This window comes from Symphalangus syndactylus, chromosome 3 (genome assembly GCF_028878055.3).
Source record: "Symphalangus syndactylus isolate Jambi chromosome 3, NHGRI_mSymSyn1-v2.1_pri, whole genome shotgun sequence".
NCBI classification, from domain to species: Eukaryota; Metazoa; Chordata; class Mammalia; order Primates; family Hylobatidae; genus Symphalangus; species Symphalangus syndactylus.
The window spans coordinates 92469618-92489409 of NC_072425.2; the positions used below are offsets into that span (position 1 = coordinate 92469618).

The window sequence follows — 19792 nt, forward strand, 5'->3', positions numbered from 1 at the left end:
ACCTAACAGTTCATCAAGACCAAAAGAAATGTTTAATCTGCACACAGAGAGAATGGCAGAAGAGAGAATGGCCTTTTTTCCCTTTCTATTCTGTAAGTTATGTTGTTGCTTGCTTACTAATGGTCACATTTGCTTGAATGCACTAAAACCATACAATGTCAGAGTCAACTATATTCTGTTACTTTTCTAAAAGCTCTGGTATGAAGCATCAGTAACACTTGCTTTTAAAAAGAAAACAACAAAGCCAAACCCTTACATTATGAAATAAGCCTAAAAACAGACAATAACAGTGTCAGACTTTATATATCTAAATTATTGTTCGGAATCTCTTAAAATTAATATTTAATCAGCACAATTGATATCAGTTCCACCTACAGTCATTGGCAGTAGAAAAACATAAATATTAAGAGATAACTACTTGATCACTGAGAAGATGACTAGGCAATGAAAGAGACCATTCATCTCAGAGTAATTTATAATTTGTTCTTGGGCTTGAACTGGGGGTATTAGCCAATGTAATTAGACACTTGAGTCAGACCCTGTCTTTAAGTAGGGGATATAAGCTATGGAAATAACTAGAAAACAATGTCAAAAATACTAAGTACCAGAATAGAGTTTAATTAAAGTATTACAGGAACTTGAAGTAGAGAAAAAATAAAAAGAACAAATTCTTTCTAAACAACAATGCTTATAATTCCAAATGTTGGAAGGATGATATTTAATATAGTATAACTACTACATAAGTAAGAAAAGTGACAAGTTCATTTGGGGGAATGATCACTGGAGGTTTCTACCAAAAACAAATATGCAAATATTTCTGTTGCTCTTGTGTTTAAGGTTAATCACTGGTAAATAACTGAAGTAAATATTGTGCAAACATGAGTCCGAGAAGAGTGGACTTTTAAAATCATTTAAAAAACACTGCTGTGCTTTTTCAGGAAACATTTTATGTCACGGCCTTTCAGCCTAAACTATGTAATGTCTACCACTGCATGAAGTTTTTCTTGTATTTCTTGCTCTCATGCCTACTACTACTTTAGTAAATTACTAGAAGCTCTATCAATACTACTCATTTTCCTGTATATATTGCTTGCGCTGATTAGAAAGAAAGCAATGAGTAAGAAAGTGACATGAGACACTGTCACAAGAGCTGCTTCCTACCATTGGAGTGACCTTAGTTAGTAATCATATGTGATAATGGGCACACACTGTACACCTAGCACTTTCCACATATTATATCCTATTTAATCTTCATAATAGTTCTATGAGACTGATATTGTTATTTCAATATATTAGAAAGCTGAGACTTAGGGAGATTGAGAAAATGTTCACAGGGTCATAGAGATTTAAGTGGCAGAGCTTAGACAAAAACTCAGGTAGCCAGACCTCAGTGTGTGAGCTATTATTAACCACCGCCCACTTTGCTAACCACCTTTGACCTTTAGTTTCCTCATCTTTAAATGAGGACAATGCTACCTCTTGAGACAAATTCTTGTGAAGATTAAAATAACATGTAGAATACCAGGGTAATGCCTGGAATCAATCACTGACAATCAAGGACAGAGGTAACAAAGTCTATGCTGACTTTATACACCCTCAAACCATGATGAGAAACTTACAATTAAAGTGCCCCTGAGGAGGTAACTGAGTATTTTTATCATCTTTAAGTGGAGAGCAGTAATTAGTATCTAATAGGATTACTATGATAACTATATGACACATTTGAAAGTACAGCTGACCCTTGAACAACATGGGTTTGAACTATGCAAGTCCACTTACATGGCTCTGCCACTCCCAAGCCAGCAAGACCAACCCTTCCTCAGCCTACTCAACATGAAGACAATGAGGATGAAGACCTGTATGATGATCCACTCCACTTAATGAATAGTAAATATATTTTCTCTTCCTTATGATTTTCTTAGTAACATTTTCTTTTATCTGGCCTACTTTAAGAATACAGTATATAATACATACACAAAAGACACATTAATCAGCTGTTCATGTTATTAATACATTGTTCAAGGGTCAACTATACTTCAAAACTGTAAATTGTTACATAAATTATATGCATAATGACACTTTAAACATTACACCACTGGAATTAAATTTATGACAGTCCACAGAAACAAAATGTAGTATCTGAAAATAGGTCACCAGCTGGGAAGTATCTGCTGTACCGTAATGGGCATTTGTTAAAATCTTCCCCATCAGTGAGGATATGTACCACTTTCCAAAGTGTGAGAATCAGACTCTGAACATTCAGTAGAATGTTAAGATAGTAAACCACCAAAATATTTCCACTATTTCCTCATTGAAAGATCTATGAAGGAGTCATACAATACAAATAAGAATTTAATCTAACAAATGATGGAATTTAGAGTGCAAATACATCACAGCATTATCAAATGGTCATACCAGATGACTCAAGTTTTATTCCCACATGCATTTAACCATATCCATGTTTCCTAATATGGTACTTTCCTTCCTTAGACATCTAAGCTCAGATTTCCCCTGCTCGCTAATGCCAAATCTCTTCATACCACATGCTTTGAATTGGTCAAGGAAAAAAAAATTCATGAGGAATACCGAATAGTGGTAAACTATATTTTGTATTTTGTTACTATAGTTTGCATTTAAACAGAAAGATGACATGATAAAAGTCTTGCCAGGGAAAGCATATCCCCTTTTAGTCCCTAACTGCTGCTACAAATTCAATTAATTTCATAATATTTACCATCCCCTTTACTACTTTGGCAGGGAAAATTCAATTCCATTCCCATATTGACGTAAACATAAAGGAGAGCACAGCTATGACTTATAAAATCCAACCAACCACACAAACTTTTATAAATTAGAAAGGGTTAAGTAATGCAGTATTTCTTAAATTTAAGAAAAACATTCCCAGTTTAGTTTAGTCTGCTATGATGGGTATTTCCAAATAATATATTAAGTGTACCTAAAAGGAGCTTCTGCTACATACCTACTGGTAAAACATACATGTATCACTCCAATACACTGTTTTCTTTTGTAAAAGAAGCGTTCTTTTGAGGGAAGGAGGGAAGAAACTAAAGAAAACTATGTTATATTCTAAATTCCTAGGAAACAGAGATTAGGTCTACAAGGTCTAGTAGCTTCTAATTATACTGAGAGACTACTGTTTTTCTGCCTACAAATTTCTAATCACCATGGTAGAATGGAAGAATATTCAGTTTTCTTAAAATGCAAATGTTAGTTTATATATTTATGATTGTAGGTTGAGAAACTAGTGTTACTGTATTTTTAGCAAATCTAGGAAACATCATTTTCCAGCTCAAAAAGTCCTTAAAAGTTTGTTCTATCCAAACTCTTACATGAAAACTGACTTCCAAAGATGTTTAACATTCTTCCAGTTACTCATTGGTACGCACTCAGTTTTATACAATTCCTCTACAACTATATGACAAATCTCTGCATTAATGGAACAAGAGCAGTTAATTGACCTTTTCAGTGGGGAATGAGTTGCAATTAGCTTTTCATATATACAAGGGTAGTATTTAAATTGCATTTTAAGTAACATAATGTAAATACCCAATGAGGGCAGTGATCCTTAAACTTTCACAGACATTAGAATCACCTGGAAGGCTTAAAATACAATGCTTAGCACACCTCTAGAATTTCTGATTCAGTAGGTCTAGGATAGGGCTCTACAGTTTGCATAGGTAACAAGTTCCCCAGTGATGCTGAGAATGAGGTGCCACTCTTTGAGAAACAGAGACTTAGAACCTTAGGATTTAGAAAATAACTCACGTATGTTCTGGATTGAATTCCCTCATACTTCTTAAAATTATCATTCCATGCTGTTAAGCACAGTTATTATTGTGAATGTCTTCAGGAAATAATAACAATTTTACAAACACAAAAGCTGAAGCACCTATCTTAAGACATAGCGCAGTAACACAAAATTTGACATGTATCCCAATATAGCAAGTAGCATACAATGCCCAAAATTTCTATCCTCACCAAAGCAAGCGATCACACTTTTCCAAGTGTCCAAATTTGGAATATGTACCACTTTCGAAAAAAGAAAACAGTATACGTAAGTAAATTATTATGTATTATATCAAAAGGGGAAAAACAGTTTATTAACAAATTTCCATCTCTAAATCAAAAATATGAAATTAATTAAACAAAGGGATTCTCAATTGATATGAATACCAGGTCGGTAAAGGCCCTTATGCATATTCAAAAAAAAAAAAAAAACAGAAAATTCTCCCTTAAAACAAGTGAAATATCAGGATTCTGCAGGAAATAACTATGATTTCCATAACGGTAACAATTTTAATTGTAAAATTTTCTCACAGATCTCTCATTTTTAGGATTAATTTACTACAAACCTAATACAGCAGGGAAAGCAAACATCATTATCAAACATGCTGAGAAGATGGAAGACCCTGTGGAACAGTGAGGTTAAAGTCTATCAAAAAACACAAGATTCGTTAACTGAACTAGCATCCACAGCTCCTGCTGTCAGTGCTTTAATCACAAAACACAATCTCCCTCTACCATGCTGAGATAAAGAGATGAAATGTCTCCATAATACAGAAATTAGACACGATAAAAAAAAATCCAGCTGACAACAGAATGCTCTATAAAAATGACAATTGTGTGAGAAAATTTCAGGCTAGAAAATACATGAAGAATTCAGTATGCACAATTCATTAAGGTTCTTTATGTCAACCAATCCCATCAGACTAGTTGTCTCCGTCTTTTGTGTGTGTGTGAAACAGTCTCACTCCTGAAGTTCAGTGGCACGATCACGGCTCAATGCAGCCTTGACATCCTGGGCTCAAAATATCTTCCCACCTCAGCCTCACGAGTAACTGGGATACAGAAGTGTACCACCAAGCCCAGCTAATTTTTTATTTTGTGTGGAGACGAGGTCTCACTACATTGTCCTGGCTGGTCTCGAACTCCTGGATTCAAGCCGTCCTCCTGCTTCGGCTTCTCAAAATGCTGGGATTAGAGGCATGAGCCACGGAGCCCAGATATTTGTCTCCCTCTTAATCTCCCACTGCTAACAAATGAATGGCTTTTTGGCCTCTATGGACAAACAAGGAACGGAAATCACCTTCTCTAGTGTTATTATTTTTCTGTACACACTTTCATTTCATTTCAGTTTACACTTTCATTTCATTTCAGTTTACACTTTCATTTCATTTCAGTTTTCATTTTCATGTACAGTTTTCTCTCTGGTTCTCCAATTTAAGAACACATCAAATGAAGGTATTTTAAGTCAACTCATTATCACCTTAGCATACTTTCATACTCCACAGATTTCACTTTTTACCACCCCTGCTCATCCTTAAAACATCTTATCTTTGGTACTTTTCCTCTTATTCTACATATTCTCCCCTTGGAATATTTTATTCACTTTAATGGCTTAAAATGTTATTCTGATGATATAATGACTCTAAAATCTAAATCTCCAGCCATAAGCAAATAAACGAATTTGAGTTACTCATTAAAATTCATTGATCAAAAAGTCAAAAGGCTGTAAGAGCAAGATTTAAAAATAATATACAAATATTACTAAATAAAAATTTCTTCAGACTTCAATGTAATTAATATTATATGTAAATATGTTTTATAAAACACTATAACATGAAGGTGTACATTTCCATTAACCAGATCACAAACCCTCACGAAATATCTTAAGACTTAACTACAGATTTTTAAACGTCTGTATTTGAAAATTTTCTAAAAAAAGGAAAATCGCTGAAAGTTGGTGATTTTAATGTTAGCCCATGGTAGTCTCCCTAAAAAGAAAAAAATTCATGACTAACGACCTGTTCGTGGCCAAATAAGCAAGGATTCTAGAGCCATGCAAGACTAGGTAATGATCAAAGAGAAACCCATTAAATCAGTAAATTTAAAAGAGACAGGAAAGCAGCAAAATACATAATATATGATGCAATGAGTTTAGATTGTTTGAATCTCAGATATTTGTCACTGTGTTCTTCAAAATACTTGTCAAAGCAAACAAAAGCAGAGATAAAAGTATCCTATATAAAGTTCTATCGTATTACATTTTTTCATATAACCTAATAAATCTTATACTGTAAATTGGGATATCTGAGGAAAAGAGAGATGAAATTCCTGAACCAAAGAGGTCACATATTAAATGAGAGCCAGGATTTGTATATTCATTCAATAAGAATGCGCTACTATTCTTTGTATTTATTCATGTTTAAATCTGCGGGGGTTTTATTGTATGAAGTCCATAAATTAAAATTTTAAAAGAACCTAGATTTATATAGTTTAAGCTATGAAAGTTATCATGAATATTGTAATTAGAGTTTCATGTTTTAAAATGTGAATTAGGAAAAAAGATAACAGTTAAATCACCATGTAAGATGGATAACGCCATGGGTAAATCAAATTCAACAAATACTTTATTTGGTGATTTCAAATGTGCTAAACTGTTACGCAAACAAACCTACTTTGGATAGTCCTAGAATTAAGAAATAACATTTGCTATGATACTATGATACTGAAACTTTGGTAAATTACTTGACACACAGAAATTTTAAAATTACAACAAAGCAGATGAAATTATAGAATTCTCATGAATGAAAAAGCAGACATACAAATCTATTAGATTTTATAAAACATCAACACTTAAAAGTGCATTACTTAATTCATTTTTACTGCTTGTTCAAGCTTGTTCTTTGCATATACACATGTACATATACTTGTTTTTCAAGAATAATGTTCTGGTCTAGAGAGATACCAAACAACTGAAATTCGGAGAAATGCACAAGCTGAAGATGAATAAACACAATAGCTCTCTTTCGAAAACCTAATGAACTGGGAATGAACTGTTAAGGCATCTGCAAAAGGAAGACCAAGAACAGAGCACTTGTAATTTTTAATTTAAAATAAAGTCAAGAAAGATCCATGATAAACAATGGGGTCAAATAAATGTTAGATCATCACATAATATAACTATTATCCTCTCTTCCCACAGCATTTTTAGGCTTAATGAATGAAAATATTCTAACACATAAATAATTCTACATTTTATAAAATGGTGATTATTTTAAGCGTGTATAATGATTCAAGACTTAGATTTTCCCTAACATTACCTTGTTTTAAAAATAACTAGAATAATACTATTCCCTATGACAGCTGCAAATGCAAGACTTTGAAATCAGAAACTCGGATCCCTAAGCTCCATTTTGTCAGGCTCATTAGGCATTTGTATGTAAACAGAAAACAAAAGTAGTCATTCCCGAATTCTTAATTTCGGGGTAGCTGTATAGAAACAGAATAATTTGAACAAAATATTTACATAATAATGGGCATTTCAAAAAATAGTAAGGAAATCTCATTAAAAATTGTATTAAAGATATGCTGAAATTAGGAATGAAACATTATGATGCTGATTAGATTGATCAACAAGCCCAATGTACACTGTTTAACAATTTTGAGAGACATGATATAGGAGGAAACAATCCTTTCTCTTCACATCAACCAGTTCCAAAGATTAGATTGTAACCACCCAAATCCTAGTCTCTATTAATAAACTATTATTGATTGTAATCATTGTTATTTAAATTTTTAAAATATCCTCCATCTCAGCGATAATATATTTAAATGTAATGCTTAGATCATGTCACAGAAACTATTTTCAACTTTATAATTGAAAAATTGCTAAGCCTTGTTCAAGTATTTTAAAGTTATATTTCAAAATGTTTTAATTAATTAGAAATGGATAAATATTAATGTAGTACTTAAAACTTTAGTGTTGCTTTTCAGACAGCAGCAGCAGTATAGTCATGGTTCCAAACTTTAAGAAGATCCATCCAAGTTGGATTATTTAAACTTGCAATAAATAGATGTATTTTCTTGGAAAAATATCTATTGTTACAGTAAAACTTGAGTTTCCTTTCTAACAAGATTGTATGATTACTCGTTTATATTGTTCTTTCCGCAGGAATTTACACACCCCCTGTTTGCATCCTGTTATTCACTTTGAGCTTCCCTTCGCTTCGCTATACTGTTTCCCTAATAGTGGGAGAGTGGGTCCAACTGCACACAAAAATCCTAATCATTGTTAGCATGTTTCAAATCTCTTCATTTGCATCTACCATTTTTTCAGTTCATAAGGGTTACCCTTATAATTTCATTCTCTGTGTGCTCTGAAATGTTGCATTGCCTTTCCAGACCACTGGTAGTCTGGAGGAAATTTGGGGATTAAAAAAAAACTTGATTATTTTCATTTTCCATCTAACTGTATGTTTCTGTATCAAACAATCTAAGAAACTGCTTAGGCTGAATGTACACCACTAAAACACAAGCAAAAATATTTATAGACTTCTTTAAATTTTGTATGTTTGCATTTGTCATTCTGAAGGCAAAGAAACAAAAATTAACGTTCAGGGCATAAGCAAGGCTAGGCTAAATCACTGCCTCAGACTCCGTAACATGCTTGTTAAAATACTGATTCTTGGGTTTTACACAGAACTTACTTGTTATCAGCAGGGGCATGCCTCCGAATTTGCATTTTAGAAAGCTTTCTAGGTAATTCTTATGCACAATGCAGTTTGAAAAGAATCTAACGTTAAAGATAATGATAATGTAGTTGATGAAGGAATCATGCAAATAGGTAATAAGATCCTACTGTCAAATACACTGAACCAGAATAAAAAATAGACAAACTCATTAATGAAGAGCTGAGAAAAAAGTTTTTAACAATTCTGTGATGAACCCTGTGTTAAACTATGACATTCTTTATAAGATAGACTGTGAGATCTCCTTTACTTGAAGCATTGAATAATAGGACTCATATCTAATCATGTATGTGTCTGTGTGTATATATACATGAACACACATACACACATAATGTAGACATTAAATATAGAAATATATCTGTTTATATATGTGTGTTTCACACACACATTTATATGTATCTGTCTAGATACACACATATGTACTACTTCTAAACAGAGGAAAAACCTATGCTTTTTTTTCTTTTAACATATACAATTTGATTCCCCATTACAAAGGAACAAGAAATGGAAAGGTAAAATGGCTCAAGTCAATAAAGCTTTATCAGAGTCAGGGAATAATGCCTCCTTGGCTTCTAGACTCCAGAATCTCTAAGGGTGGCAACCATGTCTTCCTACACATCACAGAATCTGCCACCACATGGTCAAGCACTAAGCACAGCATGTGAGTAAATGCTAGGGATCAGGACAGCATTCCGTGAAGCTGGGAGGAGGCCTGAAGTTACAATCTACAGCAGTGGCTCCTAAACTTCAACATGCATCTAGCCCTATCACCAAGGGTCCCACCACCTTAGATTCCATAGGTCTAGGGTTGGACCCAATAATTAGCATTTCTAGCAAGTTCCCAGGTGATGCTGATGCTGCCTGTCTGGATACTACACTTTTAAGAACCACAGGTCTAGGAAAAAATCCTCAGTGCTTTGCTATGCAACGGTTCCCAGAAAAAAATAGGTATTATTTGGTCAGGAAAAACAATATAAGGAATCTAGAAACCTGGGTTCTAGTTCCAACTATGTCAGCTAAATGACTATAGCTAATACACACATACGTACAGACCATCACTGAATACTGCGTAACTCTTCTCCCAACATGAAGGGTTTGGTATAGAGGCAACTGAAAATTCAAACACTTTTTATATAGGTCAGAGAAAATTTGTGTACTATGAAACTTTGAAATATATACTCTTTCCTGAAATCACTATCCTCAAATCTGTATATTGCCCAGACCACAACTGTTAAACTAAATAGCTTTTATCCAAAAGAAAGACAGGCAAGCAAGCAAGCAAATAAATAAAAAGATGCTCAGACGAAACACATCAGATTATGTAAACATAAATCTAAAGGGAAATTAACTGTTGCAATATTCTAAACACAAATTACCATTCGAATATCTATAAACGTGTTGTCTAGGCACTTCCTAGTGACCTAGACTAGCAGGATCAGCATCATCTCGGAGCTCATTAGACATGCAAAATCTAGGGACACACCTAAAGCTACTGAACAAGAATCTGCATCTTAACAAGATCCCTATGTGATTTGTAAGCACGTTAACGTATGAGAAGTATTGACTGACATAGCCCACTGAGATTTTTATCATTAACTTGCTATGGTTAGTAAAATTATACGACATTTTAAAAAGACCATTTCCTTAAAAAATCTATTTCTGCCTTATAGACCGATAAAAGATAAATCAAAAATTAATTTTACATGAGAAAATACACTGAAACATCATTTGCAAACAAAAACGTCCATTGCAATTTAAAGGTAACAAATATCATCCAGCCGCCTAGCTCAAAACCCTAACCTTTACTGCTGAGAAAACTGAGCTACGGGGATGCTACCTGGTTTAGTTAATGACAAATAGTTTTCAGTGACACAATAGAGAATGAAATCAAATTCTATTGACTCTTACAATCAAATGTTCTTTCTAGTGAAAAACATGTTTTAATTATATTTCTTGCAGTCGGTATACAATTAATGTAAAATATTAGAAATAGGCCAGGCGCAGTGGCTCACGCCTGTAATCCCAGCACTTTGGGAGGCTGAGATGGGCGGATCACCTGAGGTCAGGAGTTTGAGAGTAGCCTGGCCAATACAGCGAAACCCCATCTCTAATAAAAATACAAAAAATTAGCTGGGCGTGGTGGTGGGCGCCTGTAATCCCAGCTACTTTGGAGGCTGAGGCAGGAGAATCGCTTGAACCTGGGAGTCAGAGGTTGTAGCGAGCCAAGACCGTGCCATTGCACTCGAGCCTGGGAAACAAGAGCAAAAGTCTGCCTCAAAAAAAAAAAAAAAAAAAAAGATTAGAAATATACATAAGTTTGGAGGGATAAATAAAATGACATGTCTATGAAAACACAGAAAATCCAGCAAGATGATGTTTTATCTTTTCTTCTTTTTTTTTTTTTAAAAAAGAGACTTTTAAATATTGAAGTAGAAGGGAAACTGGAATTCGACATAATCAATTTGAGCGTAACTTCTAAATATATGATTTTCAAAGAATGATACCATGCATCATTTCAGTGGCTGCATCTGTTGGGTGAATAAAACTGGAAAATTGATTTTTTAAGACTTACAAATCTGGCTTTGCCACTGAAGTTTTACTATACAGCAATAAATTTTCCAAATACGGCTAATTTTTGTAGTTATTAACACAGAAACAGCTATATTTAATACAAGTATTTTTTATAAGTTATTGTAGACAAATTAAACCCTTCTGTCTTACCATCAAAGAAGCTCTTTGCTCTCAGGTAACTGACGCTGAGCCTAAGAACTGAAAGTTTGTCCAACTTATTAATAACATCTTGTGGGAAAGGCAGCAGGCTAGCCAAACGGTCCAACTCTGTATTAAGTCGGTCTCTATGCCGCTTGGAAGGATTTGACTTGATTCCTTCAGCCGGGATTGGCTTTACTCTGAAAAACAAACAAAATACCATAAAAAATCCTTTAAAAAATATAAAGCAAAAATTTCTATTGCATTATAACATCTCCTCAAATATTTCTCTAACACAACAAACTTTTAAAGTCTACTTAAAGTTTACGTAAGTCTTTCTAAAATCTTCCTTTCACATCTTAAGAAAAAACAAGGGAATGGGTTAAATTCTTCCTAATATTTCATTAAAAAGCTTATGAACTCATCATAGGAAAATGTTTGCTTATACTTCATGCATTTGTAGCATAGTGATTCCCAATTAACAGATCTACTGGGATTTTTTTCCCCTCTCAAATGCATTAGCCATTGTTTGGTGGAAAAAAAAAGAGAAATTTGTGATAAATTATATGAAAATCATACTTCCTTTGCTATCTTCCACAGGAAGCATCTCAGCATCACTGATGTTGTCAATAAACAGGGACAACCCTAAATAAAGTATTCATCTTCATATCACCAGCTTCCTGTATTTATTACTTTCAACTCATTAGAGATAATGTCCCAAAGCCCCTCTGGCACCTGCAGATGGTCCTCCAGCCATCTAATGTGGTCCTCAAATATTAAAAGAAGAATAAATTTAACTTTTCCTATTTACATTTCTTGTTGGCAAATATTAGAGGTTAATGGTGATTACCGGCAACTTTTGCTTTTACATGTAGACAATAATTATACTTCATTATTAGCTTTCATAGTTTGTGTCTCAATTAGAAAGTTCAATGAAACCCTAAACAATTTAGCATGATTTTCACCTGAGAAGAAAGACACTTATGGGTCAAAGAGGAACATGAGTTCAGAAATGAAAAGTTGAATAACTTCACACAAAGACCCCAGCCAGGATTTCACAGCAGACATTAATCACTTAAAGTGAATTTAAAGATCATCAGATACCCACGCTGAACTGGAAAACCGAAGTAATTTATACCTTACACCTCTATACCTTCCTGTTAGCCAGAAAAGTAATTACCCAGCGTTTTCTTACAACAAAGACATTTTTGACAATTCAAATGGAATTATATCAGCTTTTGTAAAGTAGAAATCAGCCTGGGCATAGTGCTATTAATATGACCCAATCAAAACATTTCTAGATAATTTCTTTTCAATGATGTATGTGGAAAGTAATACTTTAGGCAGAAAGAAGATGAAAAGTAAATACTTCTACAAAAAAGGTAATACATCAGTAAAATGGTGTGTGTGTGTGTGTGTGTGTGTGTGTGTGTGTGTTTATGTATGTATCAACAGATACCGTCTCCAGATTGTCTGTACAACTGTGTATATAATAGAAATTGGTGATGGTTCCCCTAGCTATTTTCCCCTAATCATACTGCATTTATAAACAAATTTCAAGTCACACCTAATTAGTTCATTTCTCCACTTAACCAACTGAATTTCAAACTTTATCTATAATGCTTGTCTACCTCATTGTGTAATTCTCTACTGGTTAATTAATAACTTGCTGACAAGTATTTATTTATATCCATCACATCTTGGACAGCCCAGGTAAACACTTTTCTCCTAACTATTCAAAAAGTGTTATGGGAGCTAAGCAGAAGCAGCAACTGCTTGAAAAAAGATTTTACAGAAAAGGTGGTATCTGAGATGGATCTTGAGTGAGGGACAGGATTTCATGAAGAGGCATAACTAAGGATTGGTGAACTGTAAGAACTCCCCCGTCTGAAGGGAGAGGCACAGGGTGAAAGAGAGAAAAGAAGAAAGACGGTTGGGGCCACATTCTTTCAACAAATACTGAACACCTATCAAGTGCCCAGCACAAAACACTTACAGGTGAACAAAATATACAAAAGCTCATGTTGTCATGGAGCTTACATTCTAGCGGGAGGATGGAGAAATAAATAAACATATAACTTTTAGGGCGAGTGAGTGCTAAGAAGAAAAATAAAGCAAGGTAAGAAACTAAGGGGTGACAGAGGTGATGCTGGTTTGGATAGCCTAGGAAGGTCTCTCTGATGTGATGTTTCAGGGCAGACATGAGTAAAATGAAGTGAGCTATGTGGGTGTCTGATGCAAAAATGTTCAAGATAGAGGAGACAGCAAAGTAACGGTAGAAATCAGACTTAGGCATCTGTTCTCAAGTGGTGAGCTGAGATTTACAAGATCAGCCTGTGTTTCACCAAGCTGACTCTGGTGATAGAGAATACAGAAAGCAGGGCAGGGTTCACTGAAGTTAGGATTCTGGGACGCCAGGAACTTCTTTCTAAAACATAAATCTGACTATGTCACTCCTCTGATTAAAATCCTTCAGTAGCTCTGAACTGTCCATGTTCCTTAGCTTAGCACACAAAATCCTTCATGATCTTTCTAGCTTCATCTACCCCTGGCTTCATTTCTTCTATCGAAGCTGTTTTTGTCTATTCTACCCCAGAGCTAAGAAATTACTTACAGTTACAACATGTGGTTTAGTGCTTTCATACAACCTCCTTGTTATGTCCCATTGGGTTCAAGTCCCCACTCAAGTAGATCACTTTCATGAAGTCCTCCCAGACGTACCTCACAATGGATTAGCAACTCTGCCCCACTTGACTTCTTATACAAATGTCTAATATAATGATTCCATTAAGGAATATTCCATACAAACAACTTCACATAAATAGAAAGTGTGTATACAATCCAGTCCTGCACTCTTGGTAGCTTTCCAGTAATGATTATGAAACACTGGAGAGAAGAGAGTGACACAAACACTGAAACAAGGCAACATGCTATGACATAGGCAGAACTAATAGTAACATAAAGGCATCCCTCTATGTGGTACTGCTGCCTGTCTTGTGCTGGCTCTTTGCAATATTCAGCCTCACACTAGATTCTGAGGCTTGCTTTTCATAATGCAAAATTGTCTACATTTCTAATGTATTACTATGTGTCTTGTAAAATGTTTAATATGACAGCAAATTTCCATTGTCAAGGAACATAATTGCTTATACTTGTTTGCCTAACACCCTTATTTCTATGTAAGCTTAAATCATTTTTGTATCCTTAATGCCCAGCATAACAGAGTGGACTCTCAATTAATGTTTGCTGACCAAAAGTGCCAAAAAAAGAAATGATCACAACCTGACCAAAGGCACTGACAGTGAGGCTAAGAAAGGACTGTCTTGAAGAGAGATTTAAGCCAGACTCAAATGTTCACTGAACTAAACTAACTCACTATAGGAAGTAAGGAAGAGGAAACCACTGAGTGAGGAGAGGTTGCAAATGGTTCTGCGATTTGTAGCTTGGAAGAACAACTACACTTCCTAATGACAGCTGTACCAGAAAAGGAAAAAAGTGGCTTGAGGATAGACCTCAGTAATACCAACACTTAGGTATAGGGCTATGGAAGAGGCATAGACACAGAGGAGAAATGATAGGAAAAAAACCAGGGTAGAATATTTTGGAGGCCACAGAAGAAAGTCAAATACATAGAGGAATTAAGGTCAGGGCTAAGAAGCACCCTCTGAACTTAACAATTCAGATGTACTGGATTTGAAGCTTTTAAAATGTCAGATTGTTAAAGCTAACAAAGGTAATGCATTTGAACCACCTTTTCACTGATTTTGTGAGAAATGTACAGACTTTGTGAAAATATTTAATATCTGTCCATACATCTTGAAGATACACAGAACAATTAAAAATAGAGTAATCTTACATTAACTACACTTGACTTGGATTATGCTAATATTTTTACTTTTGTATTGTCTTCGAATCTATAAGAAAGGACACTGCTAACCATTATTTAAGGAAAAGGGTTTGAAATATAAATAAACATCCCTGTAAGATTGGATTTGGGAGCTCTGGAGTTCAAACATCTCCTGAAACAGACCGTATGATGTTGGTCAGGCAAAGGAGTAACTTACTATTTTTTGAAACCTTTACCTCAAAAATCTTGTCCCAATCTGCAATCAAAATTGTTATGAAATCAAGACTCCAGCTGACTGCATGCCATGCTTCTGTTTAGAAGCCCTGCAAGCTTTAACTGCTGGTGGTACCAGGCCCAACAGTATGCCCAATGCCAGTTTGAATGCTATCTTGAAGGCCTTTTTAACATCTCCATCAAAAAAGTCTATAAGGTTCATCATTTGTAGCCAGTGTTTGAAGTAAAGCTGAAAAAATTAACCAAGTTTACTCATAAATATACCTGTTTTATATAATATTCATTATAAAACCTCAAAATGACATGCAAAGATATGGTTTCAGTAATCCTATGAGATTAAAGTGACATTTTTTAACAAGAGATTACCTCTCACAGTACTGAGTTTGCTCTATCGGATTTTTCCTCGGGGTGATTTAATCTACTCTTACTGCTTTGGTCTACTTACCCATAACTTGTTTATCTTTATTTCCAGTCCCTGTACCTGACTGCCCTTTCATTCACATTCCCCTGGAGTTGGGCACCCGCTTCTCAGCACTAACTATGGTGCTACTCTCTATCCAACAGCTAGGAAATCCGAAGTATTCCTCAATAAAATCCCCCTACCGTACTACCTACACCCAATAAAGCCCAACTCTTGACCCCATTCATTCTTCATTTCCTTCCCCCAGCTTCAGTGCATCCGTATTTATCTCTGAATATAAATTTCAAATATTTACAGTCATAAACTATGAGCTTAATGTAATGGAGGTGACACATAGCACAAATAGATCCCAACTTCATTGTTAGGCTGAACACAGCTGGATATTTTATTTCCCTATATGAGTCAAAAACATCTACAAAAACTTCTGCGAATTCTGGCTGGAAGCCACTTTTAATGAGTCAGAAGTCTTCTGCCACCCTCCTGCTGCTGCCCTATAATTGTGATGAGTTCTTTCCTTTCCCTTTTGTTTGCTATACCTGAGGAGAGATGATGAGATATAAACAGCATAGTTTCTAGCACAAGACATTAGCAGGGAAAATCAGGAAAATGAAATATGGCCTAGAAACCACTATTAGTTCCATAATCCTGAAAAACTCATTGTTTCCCTTTCCCCCTTCTTCTACACAAATACATGTTTTTATTCCCCCTTGAACCCGCATAAAATGTATCTGCCTTACCAGAATCACTAAAACATTACCAAAAAAATTTTAAGTGGTAGTTAATTGTTAAATTAGTACATCTTAAATATGTACTAAGTGCATGGTACTGTACTGGGAAGCTCTGGTAGTTTCAAAGACAAATGATAGTCCTATCTTTAAAGACATTCTTTTTCCTACTAGAAGGAAATATATTTTGTAACACGGCAAAATCAAGCATAATATATTGCTCAGTAACACAGGTGCTATAAAAGAGTTCATGGAGATGTGGCATCTCAATCAGGTCTTAAATACAGGCAAGACACTTCTGTTTCTGTGACGGTAGAATACCTAGCTTTCTGCAACTACCCTTCTCTTCCAGAAAACCACACCAAAACGAGAAAAGCAGGAGCCAGAAACACAAACTCTGTCTCCGATGAACCTAAGAGACAGCTAAACCCAGATGCAAATAAACAGGAAGATGGTAGAAAAGAAATCAATAATAGCATAGAACAGGAAGGAAAATGTAATCACAGTATATTACTTAGCTAAACAGTAAACAATATACAGTCAAAAATAATACAACGCTAATGTGTATATAATCCAAAATTGTGATAAAATATATTGGGAGGATGGAGGAAGGTGAAAAAGGTTAAAGTGAGACAAGAGAGCACTAAAATCCCTAACTACCACAGTAAGACATCAAAAGATAAGGCCTCACATGCTATACTTAAGATGTGCCACATATATAATTGACTTTTGAAATCTGCCAGTATTATTTAATAGGAATACATTTCAAAACAATATTTCAATAGAAAGAAGTAAAAAGAACAAACTAAAAGATGACTGAAAAATGTAAGACAAAACAAATGAATATGTAAAGGACACCCTAGGTAGAAAATCTGCAAATACAAGTGCTTCTCCTATACATAACCACAATCCCAACATATAACTTTAATCACCAACCACACTTTTGCCTGTGAAATTGACAATAATATTTTTAAAGCAAAAATGCAAAGATATAGTCACATCCCCAGATTGATGATGGAATGTAATTAGTAAATTTTTCTTAATTTGATACTGTCTCTTGGAGTGTACGATTTGGTTCAACCTTAAAACAACACATACTTTCTATCCCAAAATTCCCTTACAGGAATTTTTTCCTAAAAAAATAAATTTGCATAAAAATTTACATGTCCCAAGGGTATTCTCTGAAATATTAAAGTATTAAATGATTGGGAATAAAATTTCCTCCCAAAAGAAAAACAGTTAGATAAATTATAGAATATTAGTACAACAGAGTATTATGCAGCCTTTAAAAACAAACAATGTTTTAAAGAGGAAGGGAGGTAGGTAGCAAATCAGTAAGACAGGAGAAAAGCCTCTAAGAGGAAAGGACGTAAAACACAAGTATGGGGATGAGCAAGTACAAATTATGTATGGGAAATAACAAATAATTTATTTCAGCCATAACACTGAGAAGAAACAGTGAAAATCCCTAGGATATGGCTGTACTGTATGCATCACTGAATCTGTTCACCTGGACAGTATGAACACAAGTCAGTAACAACACAAGCTTTGAAGCAAAAAGACCTGGGATCCAATATCCAAACTCTTTTTCGTTACCTGAGCAACTCTGAATTTGAATCTCAGTTCCCTATCTATAAACTTAAATAATACTACCTTTCTTTAGTACTATTATAAAAATGAAAAAAATGATGTAAAGAACTGGGCAAGCTTGTATCAGAATAAGTGCTAATAAACAGTCATCTTTTGTCATATTAAGCCACTAGCAAAGTATCAATTTTAAAAGAAGCGTAAAAGTAGAAAGGTACGGTTGTAAAAGATTTGTATGGTATTTACTTCTAAGTAACTGTCTTAATTAAATACACGAGTAAGCACGTACTATGTAAATGTATTCACCAGTGAAGTAGCATATTTCAGCTGTAGCTGTAATTGAGAACATAATCGCATACTGCCTCTTACTGTTTCACGGGAGAATTGATTGTTCTGTGATAACGTAAGCTAAAAGAATAGAATTTATCTTTCTCTTTCATTTATACCTTTAGCAGTCTTCACAGTTTATATATATATATATATTTTTTTGTTGTTGTTGTTCTGTTTTAGTTGTGAGAGTAGCAGTAGAGGTGCTGACTGTCCTGCTTTATTGGTCAAGAAACTTGCCCAGATCTGTAACACAGCGAAGAAACTAGACCTCATTTTTTTAGTTTAGATCCAGTGCTTTCAACTTATACCTGTTTCCCCTTTTTGCCACTTAATGTTACCTATAACTAAACACTTTCACTTACTTCATTTCATAGTTCTAATAAGCAAGTGTCCATAACTACTATGTATATGCTATCTAAATCAAGCTATTGGAAAGAAAAATGATGGAGAAATAATTGTGTAAATGAAAAGACCCATTCTTTTATTTTAGATGCTATTTTAAAAATGGCACCATAAATTTATATAAAACATTTAATGAGTATGATGTAAGTAATACAATTCAGTATTACATATATGAAATTCACATTTAAAAAGAATGAATAGCAAGACAGACAATGCTTTTATATATTATTATTAATATGTTAATAAAAGTAAAAGTTTTTATCAGTATGTATTTTAAAGAGGGATCAGCTAAGGCTCAGAAGTGACTTCCAGTTCTGACACTTCATAATGGCTTAATCACCACTACAGCTGGTATCATTTTAAAGTGTAGATCCCCTTTTCTCAACACCTATTATTTGCCAACATTCAGTGCTAACTTTCTATGTACAGGTAAGCTGAAATCCATTACAACTTTTTCTTTATGATTAAAACCTTAAAAATACAAAAATATATCCAAAATTATCACTAGGGAAAAACATTCTATTTAATTCTATAATGGCCTTTTCGACTCTCTTCATGAGACAAAATAAATAAACACTTTCATTTCCAAAGAGAATAAAATAAACACAGGATTTGTTCTCTTTTTCTGATTAGGGTTACTAAGTACGGGGCAACAGTCTAAGCAAAGTTATAGTAGATTCTTTAATGAAAGTTATCTTTGATATTTTCTTCTTGAAGGTAGGAACATGAATTGGATGTAAAGTTGCTTCAGAGCCTTTAATTTCCCAACTTTCATTACTCCAAAAAGACAGGAAACATTTACTGAGAGTCTACTATGTTGGAGATACTTCAGTGGGATTAAATTGAACACATTTAAAATGTATTTCCTACTAATAAAGATAGTTTTCAATGTGAGAGCCGCCACTAGGGGGGGTTGATTTTTCTTAATAAATTCAACTCAAGATTGAAAGAGCTTCAGGTTACAATTGTCACCTACTTTACTCCA

General features: G+C 34.3%; 1 protein-coding gene across 1 annotated transcript in view; it reads right to left on the reverse strand.

The window, feature by feature from the left end:
- AHR (aryl hydrocarbon receptor) overlaps positions 1–19792 on the reverse strand; it is a 47603-nt gene that overhangs the window by 24819 nt on the left and 2992 nt on the right. The window contains exon 2 of the mRNA XM_055272518.2: positions 11274–11461. Coding sequence (XP_055128493.1) covers positions 11274–11461 — 188 coding nt within the window. The remainder of the gene's footprint in view (positions 1–11273; positions 11462–19792) is intronic.